General features: G+C 33.1%; 1 protein-coding gene across 7 annotated transcripts in view; it reads left to right on the plus strand.

The window, feature by feature from the left end:
- Positions 1-19,077, plus strand: part of Erbb4 (erb-b2 receptor tyrosine kinase 4) — a 1,059,983-nt gene that overhangs the window by 833,063 nt on the left and 207,843 nt on the right. For all 7 annotated transcript variants that reach the window (XM_058585185.1, XM_046462890.2, XM_046462893.2 and 4 more), the window contains 3 exons: positions 2,856-2,988; positions 7,713-7,835; positions 11,994-12,092. In XM_058585185.1, coding sequence (XP_058441168.1) covers positions 2,856-2,988; positions 7,713-7,835; positions 11,994-12,092 — 355 coding nt within the window. The remainder of the gene's footprint in view (positions 1-2,855; positions 2,989-7,712; positions 7,836-11,993; positions 12,093-19,077) is intronic.

Raw genomic sequence — 19,077 nt, forward strand, 5'->3', positions numbered from 1 at the left:
AACTTTTAGATTATGATATAGATTTTTCTGGATTTTTCTCAAATTGAGTGAACTTTTATTCCCAAAGAAATATAAATTATAGAAAATGAATAAATACACATACATAAATACATAAAATAAGTGCATCATATTCACACTATCCACAACTACTTAGTGTTTTATTTGATATTAACCTAGATCCATATCTATAAGCACAAATACAGATATATGCATAATTTTTCCTATATTAAGATCTAACTATTCTATAACCCAATCTTCTCAGTTTATAGTCTGTGTCTTCCTATGGCAACATATATTTACCCCATCTGTTTAATTATCTATATTCGGACTTCTCAAGTTATCCTACTTTATAGTTGCTTTGTCCAAACCATCCCAATCCAGAATGGGCTTCATATTCACTTGTTATGTCTGTCAAATCTTAATCTGGATCAGTCCCTTTTCTTATCACAATCACTTACTAGAGGAGTAGAGAACTTGCCCTACTGAATGAGAATCCTCCTCCTTGATTTTACTGCCTGCTTCTTTGTGTTTAACTATTTTTTCCAAGGGGGAAAAATTATGTGAGAATATGAAGTTGGCCTCTGAGAATGTTCAACGAGATATTCATGTTTGATCTTTAGGTACAGCAGTGAAATTCCTCATTTCTTCAGGTTGTTTGTAGCTCCTCTATTTTCACAGAATGGTGAGAGAAAACAGTAAAGAAATATAAATCAAACAAAGAAACTAATGTGAGAAAGTAATGAAAGTAAATATTAACTAGAAAAACATAAATTACTTGTTTTGTTCTATTGGAAGTTATCCTTAAAAAACACTCAACAAAGAATCATGATAGAGCATGTTTAAAAATTTACTGTGACATTGACACTGATATATATATATATATATATATATATATATATATGTGTGTGTGTGTGTTGTATATACATATATTCTCATAAACACATATAAATATTCCTTTACAAAATAAATAAGCAGAGAGTTTAGAGTTTGGTCTAAATCTACAGTTAAGAAAATATTGAACACTATTCTTGATTATTCATAAATTCTTTGCCAAAAAGGGGGTTAAAGAACAAAAAAATCATAGCTCTTTATGCAGTAATATCTTTTCAAGAATACATTAGGCACTTGTGCTTAAAATTATGCCTTTGGTCAAAAATCTGAAATATTTTCTGAAGAACATATTTATCTGGCACATTAAAAAATTCAGTGTTATACACAAAAAAAAATATCACAAGGATGAGTTTGTGTCTATACTACACTTTAATTTTCCCAGCATAGATTTTTATAACTTTAGAAAATCTGATTTACGAAAATCTAGTTGAATTATAGCAACATTTCAGTATGCTTTAGTACTTTGAGTTGTCAAGAAACAACTGTTAGGATGAATGACTTTTTTAGATTTTTCAGCAGTTTTATTTGACAATATAACAACCATAATCTTTAGAAGACATGACTTCATTTATAGAAGTAGTTACACAGATTTTTGTCTCAAGATTTCTTTAGAATTCCAAGGTTTTATTTAGGATCATCTACTATCATTGTTTCTTATCCATTTTTGAACCAAAGTTTATTTTGCATGTGTAAGTAATTTTTTTCTAAGAGAATGAAACTATGTAGAATAGGTTCTTCTAAAATAGGAATATATGCTATAAAATACTTTAGAAACTATAAGCATACAGGGAATTCTTTTTTGTTTTGATATCTATAAAGGTTTCCCAGTCAAATATTTTTAAGGTAACCTCTGTGTGTTTTGCTATGGTATAGGAAATTAATATATTTCAAGACTGCTTTGTTCTAGAACAAGATGTTAAAAAAACATGAATATTACTCTTCAAACAAGGAAATAATTTACCTTAGAGAACAGTAAGAAATGTTCAGCTTCAAAATTGTATCTTTGCCAAAAACACATTAGAAAAACATTTTAAGAACAAAAATTTCTAGTCTTATCTGAATGCCTCCTGGGTAATTGTTTATATTTTGTGATATTTAATGTGCAGATCTCTTTTGTGAACATAGGATGCTTGGAAACACTTGCTTATATACTACATACTCCAGTCATCATCACACTGAAAATGTTTGACCCTTTTTGGTTTCTCCTACCCATTATTCTGAGTTGTCCTTATCAAAGTTTCAAATTACACTTTCAGTAATAACAACCAGTCATATCAGTACCCTCTTACTTCAGAGTTATGGGGATTCACATGCCTCTGCACTACTCATTTTTGCTTTGGAGAAGCAGTTCTCTATTAGGATTGATGTTGGCAGATATTTGACAATGTCAAGAGACATTATCGTCACTGGAAGATGGGTGTTACAGCATCTAGTAGACAGAGACCTGGGACAAAACCTCCTAAAATGCACAGAATAGTGCCCATGGCAAGCTATTATTTAGCCCAAAAAGTCAGTAGTGCCACTGTTGAGAGGTTGCTTTATAAAAAATGCTGAAAAATTATATACCACAATGATAATATGAAAATGTATTTTCCATTTATTCATGGATAATAGTAAAACTAAAATAGTTTAAAATGTTCCCATACTAACATCTTAGCATATTTCCTACATTGTTACCAAATTTTACATTTTTTCATGAAATGGTATGTTGCGGCTGCTTATCCCCAAAGATTAGTTGTATGTGCATGGTTTGTTACTTATAAGCAAAACAAAACAAAAACACTGTTTTGCCTTGAGAAAAGATATTTTTTTAAGCACTAGTGCATTTTTATTTCTTTTTCTTTGCGTTTCTTCTAATTGACCAAATTTATGCAATGTGGATAATGTCTTGCACGACAGATCTTTCCTCTTCTTCTGTTTTTTTCTTTCTTCATATGTATTTTTTTTTTCATTCTGGTTGGCAGGACTCCCCTAATTGCTGCTGGAGTCATTGGAGGTCTCTTCATCCTGGTCATCGTAGGTCTGACCTTTGCAGTTTATGTTAGAAGGAAGAGCATCAAAAAGAAAAGAGCCTTGAGAAGATTCCTGGAAACAGAGGTAGAGTGTTCATTATTTCTCTTCACATGTTTGGAGATTTGCAATAGCATTTTAGAGATTTGGATGTTACTCTGTTTTTTAAATGTAAGCGAATGTTCTGTTCAGTTTCCTGATGACTTTTTTCATACACAAAGCTGAACAAGAATCATAGTAAATAGTAGCAGCAATTAAGGTAGATTCATGACTTGAAAAGCTTAGATGTCAGCAATCCAGATGTATGACACTGGGGAAAAGACAGATCAGGTTTTGGGGGTAGTGGTTGCCAAAAAAGATATGGGTAGAAGATATCTCAATAGAGGAGATAGAAAGTATCTATCAATGGCAGAACTAGGAATACATTTGAAAGCATATAGTTTTTCTGTACAGTGTCCTATAATTAGCACCTTAAATTGGTAACCAAAGATCTCATTATACCAGCGATGAAAGACCGACGTAACAGGGTAAAGTTTAGTGATATAATCGCAGAACTTACAAAACAATTTATAATATGCATTTAATATTATGCCTGATGGTTACTGTGAATATGAAAACTACCCATAAATTATGATAATTTCCTTCACATTGCCACACTGAATTCTCTAGCGTGCAGACCTTCACTGTACAGGGTAGTGGGGCAGGGGAAACACCAGACCATTCTCAGCTCCACTGATGTCTTTCTCCAGATCCCCATAGCAGTGCCTGCCTAAACAATTTGAAGCAATTTTGTTTGGAAACAGGCTACCCTAGATTTGTTTTCTTTCTTATTGTCAATGTGGCAGTCTGGCTTTTCCTCTTAACATAGGAATGAGAATATACATTCTTTTTTTTTTTTCCGGGGGGCGGGGGGATACAGGGGGAGATACCAGGGATTGAACTCAGGGACACTCAACCACTAAGTCACATCCCCAGCCTATTTTGTTTTTTATTTCGAGACAGGGTCTCACTGAGTTGCTTAACACCTCGCCATTGCTGAGTCTGGCTTTGAACTTATAATCCTCCTGCTTCAGCCTCCCGAGCTGCTGGGATTACAGGCCTATACCACTGCGCCTGGCTGGGAATATTCATTCTTATATACCTTTTGCATGCTGCTAATGATTTTAATCATAGCTCTTTTCCTTCAGAAGTTGAAACTAGATAGGAGAATAATATGAAAGAATCAGGAAACTACAGCAACGTTCAAGATAACACTTTCTAAGGATTGGAGTTTTCTAAACTGGAATAAGCTTTCTTCTCAATGCACTTATTTAAGCACGATAAAGATAGTCAAGTAGTGTACGTGAGAAGACATAGTAGTAATGTGTACATTAACTGGATATTTACAGATCACTTGATTACTTTCAACCATGTATATGTGAATGAAAGGTAGGAAAAAACACATATGTTATACGTGTTTCAAGTTAACTAGAAGACTATAGGCAGGCAGAAGTCCCCCTCATGGGCAGCTTGGGGCAATTGGTAAGAGAATTCTGAAAAGTAAAGTAAGACAGAGTTGGAAAGGAACTTAAGACTTCTAACAGAAGTGGATATTTAGGTGTCAAATAAATAGAAGAGAAAGTCTCTTAACCATGTGTAAGAAGTTTCCATTATTATGCCAAAGTTGTATTGCTTTATTTTATTTTTTTTAATGCAGTGCTAGTGCTAAGATTGTCCTTCAAGTTGTCATCTCCTTGCTAAATCAGCACATGTGTATTGGTTTTATAATGGATTTTATTTTGTAAAGAAATTTATTGTTTTGGGGCTAGGGATATAGCTCAGTTGGTAGAGTACTTGCCTCACATGCACAAGGCCCTGGGTTCCATCTCCAGCACCACAAAAATAAAAAAATAAAAAAAAAAAAGAAAAAGAAAAGAAAAGAAAGAAATTTATTGTTTTGGACCAAATTATTTTACATTTGCTGATTAATTAATTGTAGCATTCCCCATCTTTCTCTCAGTAAAATAAGTTATTGTAATTTTTGACCACTATCTAAAAAGAAATTTTTAAGAGAATCAATTTGAATCCTTAAATGCCGAAACTAGAACTTTCCAACAAAATGGAAAGGTTTTGGAAGGATAATATATTGTTGGAATATACTTAAAATTGATATGCTATCCCAGATCATTTTTCTCCAGATTTGTTTTCTTCTATCTTATGCATAAAAGTTAAAAAGATACTTTTTCAAAGCACAGATTTTTTAGCTTCATGTTTGGTAGGTGATTTGATTAAAAAATGTATTAATGAGACATGATCCTATCCCTTGAAGAATGATATATTCAGTGCCTATAATATGTCAGGAAATGTTCCAGAATATTCCACAGTACTGTCCCATTTCATCCATTAGCAGCTCTCTCACTTGATTATTGCTATACCTATTTAACAGGTGGGAAATGAGGGGCCAAGGGGAATAAATTGCCTTTTAAGTCTGTGAGTAGTGGCACTGATGTACAGTCCTCTAAATTTAAATTCAGTGCTCTTTCTACCATATCACTGCTGGCTCATAAAATGAAAATATGCTCCTTTTAAAGAAATAATATTCAAATTTCTAGAAAAATAAATTTGTATAAAATTTTAAGTGACAATACATTTGTAACTTAGCAATTATAAACAAAATGTATAGACTATCTCAGGTAGAACTCCGCATTTTTCAAAATAAGAAATTATTGCATGCTATATGTCAAGACATATATATCTAATATATATTTCAGCTAGTTCAAAATGCTGAAACTCCCTTCCCAATTTTGCATGATTTCATATCACTTTTGTATGTAATATTTAAAAGTGATTCAGTAAAGTGACTCATCATACACATGGTGTGTATCCACATCTATCAAACAACTCCCTCTAATGTAGTTGTCTTCAAGTGAAGGGAAATCTCTGCTGGAGATTTTTTTTCACATTGAACAAATCTAGTGATTTTTTTCTGAGTCTTTTTAAATGCAACTTGAATGTAATTATAACCAGATTAGTTATCAACCTATTAGAAAATAACCTAAATTTATTGATAATTTTTCATATGTTTGTTCTAAAATTCTTGCTACTGCTACATTTACCTACATTCAGGACTCTGTTGTTCCACTAATTAAGTAGGCTATCATGTTCACAGAAGCATGATAATAATACCCATGCTGGAGGGCCACAGTGCACTTAGTCTTGTAAACAGACATTTTGAAATACTGTGGTTGTTTCAAGACAATTTGAGTAGGAGTAGCCCTTAATTATTTCCTTATGCAGAGAAAAAACAGGCTATTTGTCTTTGTTTAAAGTTTAGATCCTTAACTTAAAAATGAAAAAAAAAAAAAAAAGTCCTACTTTTCTCACTTGCTTTTTGCCTCAAGCATGAATTAAACCAAACATTTTAACAAAGGATATAAGCCTTTTGATACCCAGCTTCTCCCTTATGTGCATTAGTTGTCCCACCTTATCCATGCATTATACTTTCCAAGCTCCCCCCGACCTTGGGATGCCTGGATTCGGAAACCAGGGACTGTACTAACTCTTCCCTCTCTCCCTATACTGTGTTTTATCCTATATATGCATAACTCTGTGAACTTCAATTTATAAATCAGGCACAGTGAATGATTAATAATGGTTACTAATAATAAAGTGGATTATAAGAACATACTTTAATAAAAGTTCTTTAAGACTATGAATTGTTTATTTTGGGAATTTTCCATTTAACATTTTCCAAATACAGTTGACCACTGGTAAATGAAAGTTCCAACAGTGAAACTGTGCATAACACGTGACAACTGTGGACAATTTTTCTCTCACACGTGCAAGTGATCAGCAGCCATTCACACAGCTTTCCCTTGTTCATCCATCCTCTCTTGCTGGATCACTTCTCAACTGTGTCATCTAAAACTGTCAGCCTGATTTTACATTTTGGCTATACCCAACCAGCCCACTTTATGACCTGGCATCTCCCACTCTAATCTCATCCTCAGACCTGTCTCATTCCCTCATGGGTTCCTCCATGTCTTCCTCCTTCTCCTAATGCTATGCCCAAACTCTTCCCCACCATGATAGTACCCTCCCAATGCCAATCCATTTTCTTTATCACAAGATGGTCTTAAAGCATATGTCCTTTAGGAACCCAGATTGATGAGCCTCAGTCCCTAAAGGTGATTTTATTCCTTTGCATTCCATAGTATTCACTTATGATCTTGAATCAAATCATCAATTTTTAAATTTTTATTTATGTTTTTAATGGAGAAGATACAGTAGGGCCTTGCTACTTAAAATGTGTTTAAAGACCATCCTCTTACATAGTTACCACCTGGAGTTCTGTAAAAACACAAATTTTCAGGCCTAATCCAGACTTTCTGAACAAGGATCTGCATTTCAATAAGAACCTTGGGTGATTAATGCACTCACTGCAGTTTTAGAAGCTCTGTCATAGGGAATCAGCATGTGTGCTTTTCCCTCTTCTGACACGTTTGTCCTAGTTGCCCAGATAGATGTTGAGCTCTAAAAAGACAGCATTTCTATTTTTTATGCACCTTGTCTCCTAGTCTACCATGTCTCAAGGTAGAACACATTTGTTTCTTGAATTCATCTAGGTGAAGAGCAGAAGAGAAAGGATAGGGTCTAAAGGAATGTCTAAATGTGTGTTTGTGGTGGTGAGTGGTTCATATCATAAAAGTTTTGTTTGCTGTATAAAGTTTGTTTGAATTTTTATATGAGAGAGAAAATGGGGGGAGAGGGATTGAGAACAGGAATGATTACTGAGTTGAAAGTTATATAATTTTTATCAATTTACTCTGCAGCTGGTGGAACCCCTGACTCCCAGTGGTACAGCACCCAACCAAGCTCAGCTTCGTATTTTGAAAGAAACTGAACTCAAAAGAGTAAAAGTCCTTGGCTCAGGTGCTTTTGGAACCGTTTATAAAGTAAGTACAAAACAACGCTTACTATCAGTTATTTAAGTTTTGTTTCAGCCTTTTAAAAAAATAATAGCTAAAGTAATTACTTTAGCCAACCTAATTTCCTTTTAATATTCAGAGAGGAGGACCTTTATAGTATTGAGAAGTTGCTGCACAAATGAATTCATTAATTTTTATTGAACAAGCTGGGATAAATAGAGTCTTGAGAGATAGGCAAATAGAGTTCTTGCTCTAGAGGCCTTTCTGATCCTTTTTTTTTTTTCTTCCTTTCATCTTCTTCTTTTTTTTTTCTTTTTTCTTTTTTTTTTTTTTTGGTACTGGTGATTTAACCCAGGGGTAGAGGGGTAGGGGTAGCACAAAACTACACCCCCAGTCATTTTTATTTTTGAGACAGGGTCTCCTTAGGTTGCTTAGGGCTTTTCTAAATTGTTGACACTGGACACCAATTTGCAATCCTCCTGCCTCACCTCCCTGAGTTCCTGGGATTAAAGGCATGAGCAACTATAGTGATCCCATTTCAATATCACCCTGCCTTTGAATTTCCTTTTGTATCCAAAATACCCAGCTCCAATGCATTTCCCTTTCCTCCTACACAGTGCTCCATGAAATCCCAGACCTGCCCAGGCAATGAACCATAATCCCTTGCTCTTCTCTCATTCTTAACTGAAAGAATCCTTTTCCAGGATTTACCTGATTGATCTCTTTGGAATTCATATGGATGTGCTTATATATAAATAGGATACATCTAGATCCTAAACCATATTTTGCTTACCTGTTTACATATATGATTTAGTGGTTAATGTTTATAGTCTTGATGCTGACATTCTGTGCAAACTAAAGTTGACTTTATATGAGAAATTCAGGTCAGTTAGGAGGAAATGGATAACAACATGGTTTTTCAATGAGAGGGATTTCTGGAAAGGAAAAGCTCAAATGATAGCATTTGTATGTTTACTTATTTAGCTTAATTATAAGACCAATTCAGAGGCCAGGCCAGAGGTTAATTGTAGTGAAATTTGTTTAATGGTAAATAACAAGAATAAGAAACTCTGCTAGGATAGTGCTGAATTCTTCTTGTAATTCATTATTACAATTTACAAAATTTACATCTACAGTTTAATATTTTCCTTAAAGCTATGTGCAAGCCTACATACTTACAAACATATTAACTAAATTAGATTTGATTTTAGGAGTTTTACATTTTAAAATGTTTCTTTTTTGCCTAGTAAGATCATGATTTATTTAACAGAAAATATTACAAGTTAGAATATAGACCTTATTTTTCTCTGCTGAATGTTCCAAAATAATTTCATCTTTCTAGAATTATAACTCTATTATAAGGCCAAGATGCAGAAGTTTTCAAAATCTGTTAGTGTGTATAATTTGTTCAATTAAACTTGAATTTCTTAACTGGGCACTTAATTTGCATAGGCACTATTTTAGATGATGTGATGCCTTTCTAATCTTCAAATTCTTTCTATGTTCAAAGAAAAATAACATCATTGTCTACAGCCATACCACCCTGAACGCGCCCGATCTCGTCTGAAAAATAACATCATATTTATTTATATTGTGATAGAAAAGATGGACTTGGACTTAAAATTACATACAGTTACATTTTTAATCTACATAATATATCAATTTTAATTTATAAGTTTAATATTTCCAATCTTTGTATCTATGTTAAATAGCATCAAGCAAATTTTTTGGATTAATATATGTATAATCATAAATTCCAGTCATGAATTTAGAAATTGGCAAGTTAAAGGTAATACAGTGAATTGGATTAATACTGACAGTCATTCTGGATCACTTAGCTACCATAAATCCCCATTCTAATCATCTATTGCAGGATTCTCCCACAAGAATTATTTGGTAATTGCTTCAATTCTCTATATCCATAGATATGACTGAAGGGTCTGTGCTTAGCCATAGGATAAGTCAATAGAAATATATTAGAGCTTTGTTCTCTTAAGTATTGGTGTTTTAACAATTCTGCATTTACACTGACAAAGTTTAATGTGAATTAGCAGATTTGTTTGTATATAGAGAAGATAGACAAGAGATACATGCTAACTTTAAATGTATTAAAAGACACTTCCCTTTTTAAAATTACTTATTGGATTGTTCTAAAGTATAATCACACTCTTTCTTATTATATAGTTCAGGAATTAAAATTTATTTTAAACCATGGAGACATGATACTTTAGGACTAAATACTATCTGATGACCTCAGCAGGGAAAAATACTACACATTTAAATATTTAATAATAAAGCTGCATCAGTATTTTTACTAACACTAATTATTTTTCTGTTGTTCATGAATGTTTCCTTTTACTGAAATTAATTGTAATTAAAGTTTATTAGAAGTTCCATAAGTTTGTTTGAATTTTATGCTTGGCATGTGAATGGTTGGTCCTAGGTTTTAATCAATATATCAGTAGTTCTAAGCTTAAAGTATAAAGGATTATTCTTGACTACAGAAATGCAAATTGCTCAACCAATTATTTAGTAATTTTTCCTCCAAAATGGAGATATACTATGTGTAAGCATGAAAGATTAGAACCAATATCATAGGTATCAGCATAGTTGAATTTTTATCTGGACAGCCTTAGAAAATAATAACCATACTTATTTCCAAAGCAATAAAATTAATTCACACTGAATTTATATTCTTATTTTAAAAGTATTATTTAGGAATACCTTAATATTGATGCTGTGACTTAATAAAGTACCACATTCTGTGGTCATTTTATAGAATAATGATAATTATGTTCTCTACCCTAGATACCATCAGTGTGAAAATATAGGTTCGCATGTCCTGGGCTTTTACTTACTTTTTTCCATTTCTGATTTAATTTGTTTTTTCCTAATTTTATACCATAAGGAGCTTAGCCTATTATTTTGCATTTGATATTTAAATTTCCCTATTGGTTCTGACTAGGAAAACCATAACTCTAAATTTACCTTTTAAAGGTCAAAGTAGTTTTGGGTTTTTTTTTTCTTTTTTTTTTTTTTTGCTTCTATTATTGTTATTTTTTTAAACAATTCTGTGTTTAGGTCTCCTCATATTATTACAACTTTGAATAGTACAATTATGTATGTTTTAGCATGGATGTTCAAAGTGATGTGAATACAAGCAGCTGATATCAAGAAAGAGAGGAAATGTAGATATTCTATTCAGGAGTAATGAATATTTTTTATTCTTTCATTTTAATGTTAAAATTGCATAATATTTTTTATGTTAGGGCTACAGAATTATAATTTGGGAATTTTTATTTTTCTCTCATAACCTTGCATTTGCTTCTGTGTTCATTTGGGAAAATATGTTTTTTTAAGAAAATATTGTTATATAATCCAAGCATTTTCATATGTCCTATCAAAATAATTGTCGTCATTTAAGTGTTTGAATTAAATTCATGTAGAAATGCTATTTAGCTTGATGGTGTTCTTTACTCAAACTCTATCAACTTTATACTTTCCCAATGTATAGATTCTGTTCAAATGTTACAATTACACGTTGATAAGAAAAGAGAGAATTAGCAATGGCCAATTTAAATATTTTATATTTACCTCAAAGATAATAACAGTCCTTCATATACACATGGGGAATGATAAGAAAATTAATATTTGTGCAGTAATCCCTAGCACTTGTGTCTGAACACTAATTCTAAAGTAATCACCTTTTAAAATTCATTATGAACTTGAAAAAGTTCAGAATAGTTGCAGAATAGATACCTTAAAGCTGAAAAGAACCTTCAACATTTCTTAGCCTAATCTTCTAAATTAGAGTTGAGAATATATTAAAAAAATAGAAGACTGAAAATATCTTCCAAATCAGATATTGCTCTTCTATACTGCTTCAGTGTTTTCTTCACTATTCAAAGCTTTTTCTCATGCCCACAAGTTGAATTTGATAGTAGTATAGACAACTTGACATAGAGTGCATGTTTTATCCATCTTCAAAAATGAAAGCAGATCAAAAAGATGCAGAGTATCTTGTTATAACGGGTGCTAAATAAATGTTCATTGAATGAAAAACATAGAATCTATAATTATGCTTAAGAGTTAGTAGATTGAGTGATTAAATTAAATTTTATTTCTGCTATATTTAGTATCCATATCTTACTATGGATTTAATGTGAATATTATTTTTCTTGAAAGGGCATTTGGGTACCTGAAGGAGAAACAGTGAAGATTCCTGTGGCTATTAAGATTCTCAATGAGACGACTGGTCCCAAAGCCAATGTGGAGTTCATGGATGTAAGTATAGGCACCCAGTCAATCACAGTTTTCTCCATTATCAAATAGACTGTTAAAACAATAAAATCCCCACAACTTCTAAACTTTCTTTTCAGAAAATGATATAATTTTACAATTAAAAAATTTTCAAGACCATTTTATATCATTATATAATTTTTGATAACTTCTGGTTTGCAACCATCTGCCTACATAGTGCAACAAAAACCTCTTTGGAATCTGAAGTTACTTACAATACCCAAGGTGAATTGTCTTCTGTGAATCAGACATGTAACATTTTCATATTATAATATTAAGTACTCAAATATCTTTTAAAGGAAAAAAAATACATAATTTGAAAAGAAAACATATTCAATGACTGTAAATCACTACTTTTATTCAAAATTTGGGCATCATAAACATATTTCTTAAAATTAGTTTCACTGAACACACTTAGGACTATGTGGTAGTGGCAAAGGTGTATCACTAATATGTACAAAGTGCTTACAAAATGCCAAACACTGTTCTCGGAAGTAATTAATATTAATGAAGTGTTTAGTAAATGCTACACTATGTTATAAATAATTTACCTAAAAAAAAGTTCATCTAATCCTGTCAGCTCAACAGTCCAGGTAAATCCAAAGTCAACCCAAGATCTCAAAGTTAGGAGATGGCTCATCTAGGCATTGGATTCAGGTAGCCAGGGTTGAGCAGGGATGAGCAAATATTTTCCCAGTAAGCCAGAGAATCAACAGGATTTATATCCCATATCTGCAGTGTGGTACCTATTCTGCCCTTTTTGGCAAGAAAGTAGTCATAGGTAATTAAGACAAAACAGAATAATATAAAATATAAATGGATGTATCAGTTAAACTTCATTTATACAAACAAGTGTGGGCCAGATTTGTTTTGGGAGTTAATCCTGCTTTCTAGGACTGTGTGTTTAACTACGATGACAGACTGCATTCTAAAACTAGTGAGGATGATTTGAAAAATTAGTTGACTGATTGCCTTACTTTATTATAGCAATGATCTATTTAGTTATAAAAAAAAACACAGGATTAGTTTCTACAGTATGTTAATCTCTGCTAAATTTAAATTAGGAATCTGTCTGAATCTAATGATTACCACTTTAAATTTTATTTTTTCAACTCAAATTCAGAAGGTAGGACTCTATAGTTAAAGCTGTGACTATAGAATAACAGTGCTCAAGAATGGAAGTATTATATGAGGTCAATCAGAACTTTAAGATTTTCTCTAGCAAAAATTGTAGATTGAACTGCTCAGCAAATTTCAGAGAGTAGGATGGAATAAAATTACATATGTAGCACGCTGTTATTTTTCATATTCAACACAAGATATCTTGCCAGGGGTTCTAGCAAATATCCATATATGTTCTTTCTGTATCTTTTAACATAATTTCTTCATTAATAAGAATGATTTTGATTTTCAGATGACCTTTAGGTGAAAAATGATGCGAGCATATGTGCTTTGATTTTTTTTTAATAGATGGATTGCTATATATTCCTACCCAGTTTCTCTTGAAAGCTTTTCTGAAAAGTTTTACAGGATCTCAGTCTGTGACCTTGAACAATTTATTTGAGTATAATGCTGACTACCTTATATAAGGCTACTTTTAGCTTAATTTATCATTGGTTATTACATAGTAGCAACATTACTCAGCTTGTATGAATAGGTGTTCTGAACAGTTAATAATGTGCCTTACTACTGGCTAACTAACTTAAATATTAGCCTTGTTGCATATCTCCCAAAACTATCTAATAAATATCAGGTCTAGTAACTAAATAATGTTTTCTTCTGTGGGTCTCTAAAGATTCTGGCACGTCCTGCAGCTATATGTCTTGGCTTATGTACAAAAGTTAAAACTGAAGCCTTTTTCAGTGATGTACCACTTATTCAATTTGATCTTGATCATAGCTAGATATTTGTGAAGGGAGTTTTTGAAGAAAGTAGAAATTATAAGGAGAAATTACAGTAAGTAAAACCAGTGTAGGTTAATATATCAAAGTGATAGAAAAAAAGATCTTACCCAGCCTAGGCTGCAGCCAAAGCTGAAATTCACAAGAATGCTAATATCTCTGCTGGAGGCTTGGACAGCCATTTTTGTCATATTTCCATGGAAACAGACTGGCAAAAGGGGGTTAAGAGGCTACAAAATAATCACCTGAAAAAGAAGCTTTAAAAACCTCATCATGATTTTGAATGATTATTTGAAAGCTCCTAACCCCATCTACTTTTTTTTCCTTCTTGATCTGAAGCCTATTCCCATGGAAACAGGAGTGGGGATGGCAGCTTGAAGTCTTAGATTTCTGCTGAATTTTCGATGAACCTCTGATTGAGTCATGAAAGGAGTCATTTTCCTAGATGGTTGGTGGATTTATATCCAACAGACTTTAAAATGTCTGATCTTTTTTTAAAGTTTAAAAAATAAGTAAAATATTTTGACCATGTCTTTCCCATTTGGGGATAGATACTAGAAAATTAAAAGATTGATGGACAGCTATTGGCAGCATTTCCATAATTGTCAGACAGAAACACTTTCTTAATATTTTGGTTACTTCTTTTGAAGCATCCGAAGGATCGCATCGTAAAGCTTAAAACAGTTTAACTGGAAAATACTGCTGGTGAATTTAGTATGTTAATTTGGTTGGTGTGATTTTCATGCAAACATATGGCTACATTTCATACTCACAGTTTTAGCTCTGTTGTGTGGGTAGATCATTGAAGTATTTAACACATTGAACCATAATAAAAAATTCGTATAAGCAAAATTATATCTAATTTGAACATAAGGATTTGGTTAAAATGATGAATGTTCATCAGTTACTAAGTTAAATATAATATGTTTGACATTATGTTTTAGTTTGAGTTCTTCTGTTCATGAACAGTTTGGCTGTTTGTGAAACCAAGTTTTGAATAACAGTGGTTTATTTTGGAGATGAAGGATTCTTCAATGGGAGAGTATGGAAATAAGAAAGGGAATCCAGTAATGGTAGTTGCCATGGTGAACAAGTGGAACTTCATACTGGAGAGATGCTGGAAGCAAGTGCAAAACACACACATTAGAGGAACCCTACTCAGGGACTGAGGGACCTGAAGCCCTTGCAACAGCTTCTCTCCATCACTGGTTGAGGGCTGCTGGACAGGAAGGACATTTAGCTTTTTGCAATAACCTGTGCTGGGTATACTAAACAGGCTCCCATGGCCCAAGAAAGCCATTGGGTAATGAAAGGTGGGTGAAAATTAGTCAGGACCTCTTTATGGTAAAGTGTTTCAAGGATAACTTTCAAACTCAAATAAGATCCTGCCACCGTACTACATGTCTCTTTTGCAAACTAGTGTTTGTATCTCTTTGTGTTGAGGTGTGTGTTGTATACCTTTTATAGAAAAGCTTCCACTAGAAACTGTTTACTTTTATTAAGCATTAGACTCCTTCATGCCTCCCCTAAATGCATATTTAGTGGGGATATTACAGATTCATTAAGTACCACTACTCTATTTAACAAGTAGAGCTGTGTTTTTTACTGGTTATTCTAATAAATGACACAAATGCAGATTCTCAAAACTCATTGCCACACCCAACACTTCTATTGATAACGAAGGGCAGAGAAAAGGACTTTTCTATTTTCTTGGACTTTTTACCAAAGGCAAAAAGTAAATAAGGAACAGTTTGTATTCTATCAAATAATATACTAAAAGCAAGAGAAGAAGAAATTGTTCACACGGCTGTTACTTAGCTCACCTGAATATATCTAATGGATTCATAATGACAATAATAATACACTGCTAGTGAATGGTCAGCACATTCTTCATCCCCCAAAGGAAGATAACAGTAAGTAGCATTAAGAAAATGACTCTAAGGGTCTACCTTCATACAAAGAATGACTGCATTTATACATGTTCCTAGTTCTTGATTCAAATAGCACAATTTCACTGGGAAAATGCAGGGATTGTGTGTGTGTGTGTGTGTGTGTGTGTGTGTGCGTGCGCGTGCTTTCTTTTTAATCCACCAAATTGCGCAGAAGACATCCCTAGGAAATGAGGTTATTAAGCAAGATTCCTGGAGCTGGAGCTAGGGACCATGATCTGGTAAAACCAAATAGGCTTTTTTGTTTTTTTTAGTTTTTCAGGGATCTCATTACTCTATTTTTCCCCTGAAATGTAACACTATTATCCATTGATATTGGTTTTAAATGTTTTATTTAAATCATTTGTTTTCTTTTAAAAATAAACCAGGAATGAATGAAAGAAGTTCTTGAATTCCAGTAGTGACCAGTAGTACTGGCTTAGGGCTTTCATGAATCTGCTTGGCTTTAGTTTCAGCTTCCCCTTGCCAAATTCCCCATACAGGGTACATGTATTCCATATCCCCTGACTTCATTGTGCAAATGGTCATATTATTCTTTCAAAAAGAATAACTTATTTCCTTCTCCCTATACCATAAGAAATTTTATTTATCATATACAATTGCCATTTTCCTATTTTCCAAAGAAACATCCATGTGAATTGTGCCTGTTTCTCTTCTCTGTATTGCCTTTATGGTATTCAGTACCTTGATGGGAGTTTTTTCAACTCTAACAGATGCCATATTAGTGGGATGAGATGAATACAATTAGCTAGTAGTTAATATTTTCTCTCAGATTATAGCAGATTGCAAAATGTTGTGAAAATATAGTTTTTCCTCTAACATTTTCACATTTAAAAAATCTCATGTATATGGCTTCACGTAATCAATAGTAGTTCTTAGATAGGTCCTGTGTCTTATTAATAGTGGACTTTTGAAACTTCATAGCATTTAATTTAATTATGTCTTTTGCCTTTATGGATTTTAGGCATTTGAATATCTGAATAAAATCTGTCTCTTTCAGAAGTGAAAAAATTCAGAATTTTCTTTTAAGACCCATTACTTAAATGTCACAGAGTCCTATACTGTTTTTATGATTTTGAAAAGGCTATTAAATAATCCTCTTTTTCTTAAGAAAAATATAGCCCAAGTAATTTTTGAAAGTTATGAAGAATTGCTTTGCTTTTAATAATAAAATGATATGTTCAGAAAGAGAATCTATAAATGTCATTAGAAACAGAATTTAAAGTGTTTAAAAACTTTACTAAAAAAAAGGAGAGAAGAAAGAAAATTTTCATTAACTAAGTAAATTCTATCTGTTACAATTCATTTCATTGACTCTTGTTTATGTCCTATTACTTGTTTAGAACTGTCATGAACAGAAACATCACATCTGAAATCATTGTTGCAAACAGCCACATTCTCCTGTCTTCTAATTCCTTTTCCATGCCTTGACCTTGCCATGTCTCCTAGGCCTGGGCTGCCACCTATCTTCATATCCTTCTGCAGTTCACTTAGATTCATGTCCCAGCATTATAACTGCATTCTTAACAAAAATCTTCAGCTTTCCAGCTTCTCAAAATCATGCTGACAATGAGCAATCCTAGAAAAATTGAAACTTTCTCAGGGTCAGGGTCCAAACCTCTTTACAATCTACCAGTTTTCCCCACATGTCTCTGTTTTAGTCAGCTTTTTTTCACTGCTGTGAATAAGAGGACTGAAAAGAAGAATTTTAAAAGAGAAAAAGTTTTTTTGGGACTCATAGTTTCAGAGGTCTCAGTCCAAAGACAGCTGGCTCCATTCCTTGGGGCAAGAGGTGAGGCAGAACATCTTGGTGGAAGATTATAGCTGAGGAAAGCAGCTGAGAGCATGGCTCCAGGAAGTAGAGAGAAGTCTAAACTCATCTCACCAAATATATATACCCCTAAGGCATACCCTCAATGACCCACCCCCTCTAACCACACCCTACCCACCTATAGTTAGCACTCAGTTAATCCTTAACAGGGAATTAATTTACTGATTGGGTTAAGGCTCTCATAACCCAATTATTTCACTTCTAAACCTTCTTGCATTGTCTCAAGCATGAGCTTTTGAAGGACAGCTAACATCTAAATCATAACAATCTCCCTAGATTATTACATTCTATCTCTAGTCTCATGAGTCTAACTTAATTTCCGTCCTTGGTATGGTGACATTGGAATCTCAAGGACATCTCAAGTTTAACACAACCCTCAGTGAATCTCTTCAAGTTCTCTTCTAAATCTTTTCTGCCTTTAATTATACCTGTTTAAATAATTTGTTTCTCCATTCACCCTTTTTTCCCTATCAGAAAGAATGTCTTTGAATGTCACAATAATTCGAATCATCCTCTTCCAATTCAAGAGCTGATGCTTTGATTCCATGCCACATATTTCTTTGGATAGCATCCTCTCCTTTCTGTATTCCACTGCCATCACCTTAATACAGGCCATTAACTTCTTCAGTGTAAATTATGAGAATAACTTTAAATTTAATCCCCCTAATTTTTAATGCAATGTTTAAAATCCATCATTCCTCTGCATCCCATCTTATAATGTCATCACTAAAATAACATACTCTTAGTTTACAGAGCTTCTCATCACTTCCCTGATCTTCTTTCTCTTTTTTCTTCTCTTTCTTTCCAGCTAATTACAACCCAAGCCAGTTAGTGTCATTGCCTCAAGTGCTCATCCCCCAATTATACCTAATGAATTCCTGGTTATCCTTGCTTTCTCAGCTTAAGTATGTTTCCGCAAAGAGCTCTTCCTGATTCCTCAGTCTAAATTATAATCTACTAATAGAACTCAGAATTTTGTCTTTATAATACATACTGTAAATAGTTATTACACACTAGTTTCATTTTAGTTTTTCATGTAGAATCTCACTCTCTATTACTAAAAAACAGGATGGTTGATGAGAGGATCCATGTCTGTTGACTGAGCCTCTACTGACAAGCACCATACAGGTGCATGGTTAAGAAAAACAGCCACTGTACAGTTCACTGTCTGAATGGAATTATCTTTCTACTTCCTAAGGACTTTTATTATTCTTCCTTTAAACCCACTCCATTTCAGCATAACTGTACCATTTTATCCCAATAGTTCTATCTTGATTTGGCATGTTGTC

This window comes from Marmota monax, unplaced genomic scaffold (assembly GCF_021218885.2).
Source record: "Marmota monax isolate L192 unplaced genomic scaffold, Marmota_monax_Labrador192_F-V1.1 WCK01_AAM20220418_F8-fsc00136, whole genome shotgun sequence".
Classification (NCBI taxonomy): Eukaryota; Metazoa; Chordata; class Mammalia; order Rodentia; family Sciuridae; genus Marmota; species Marmota monax.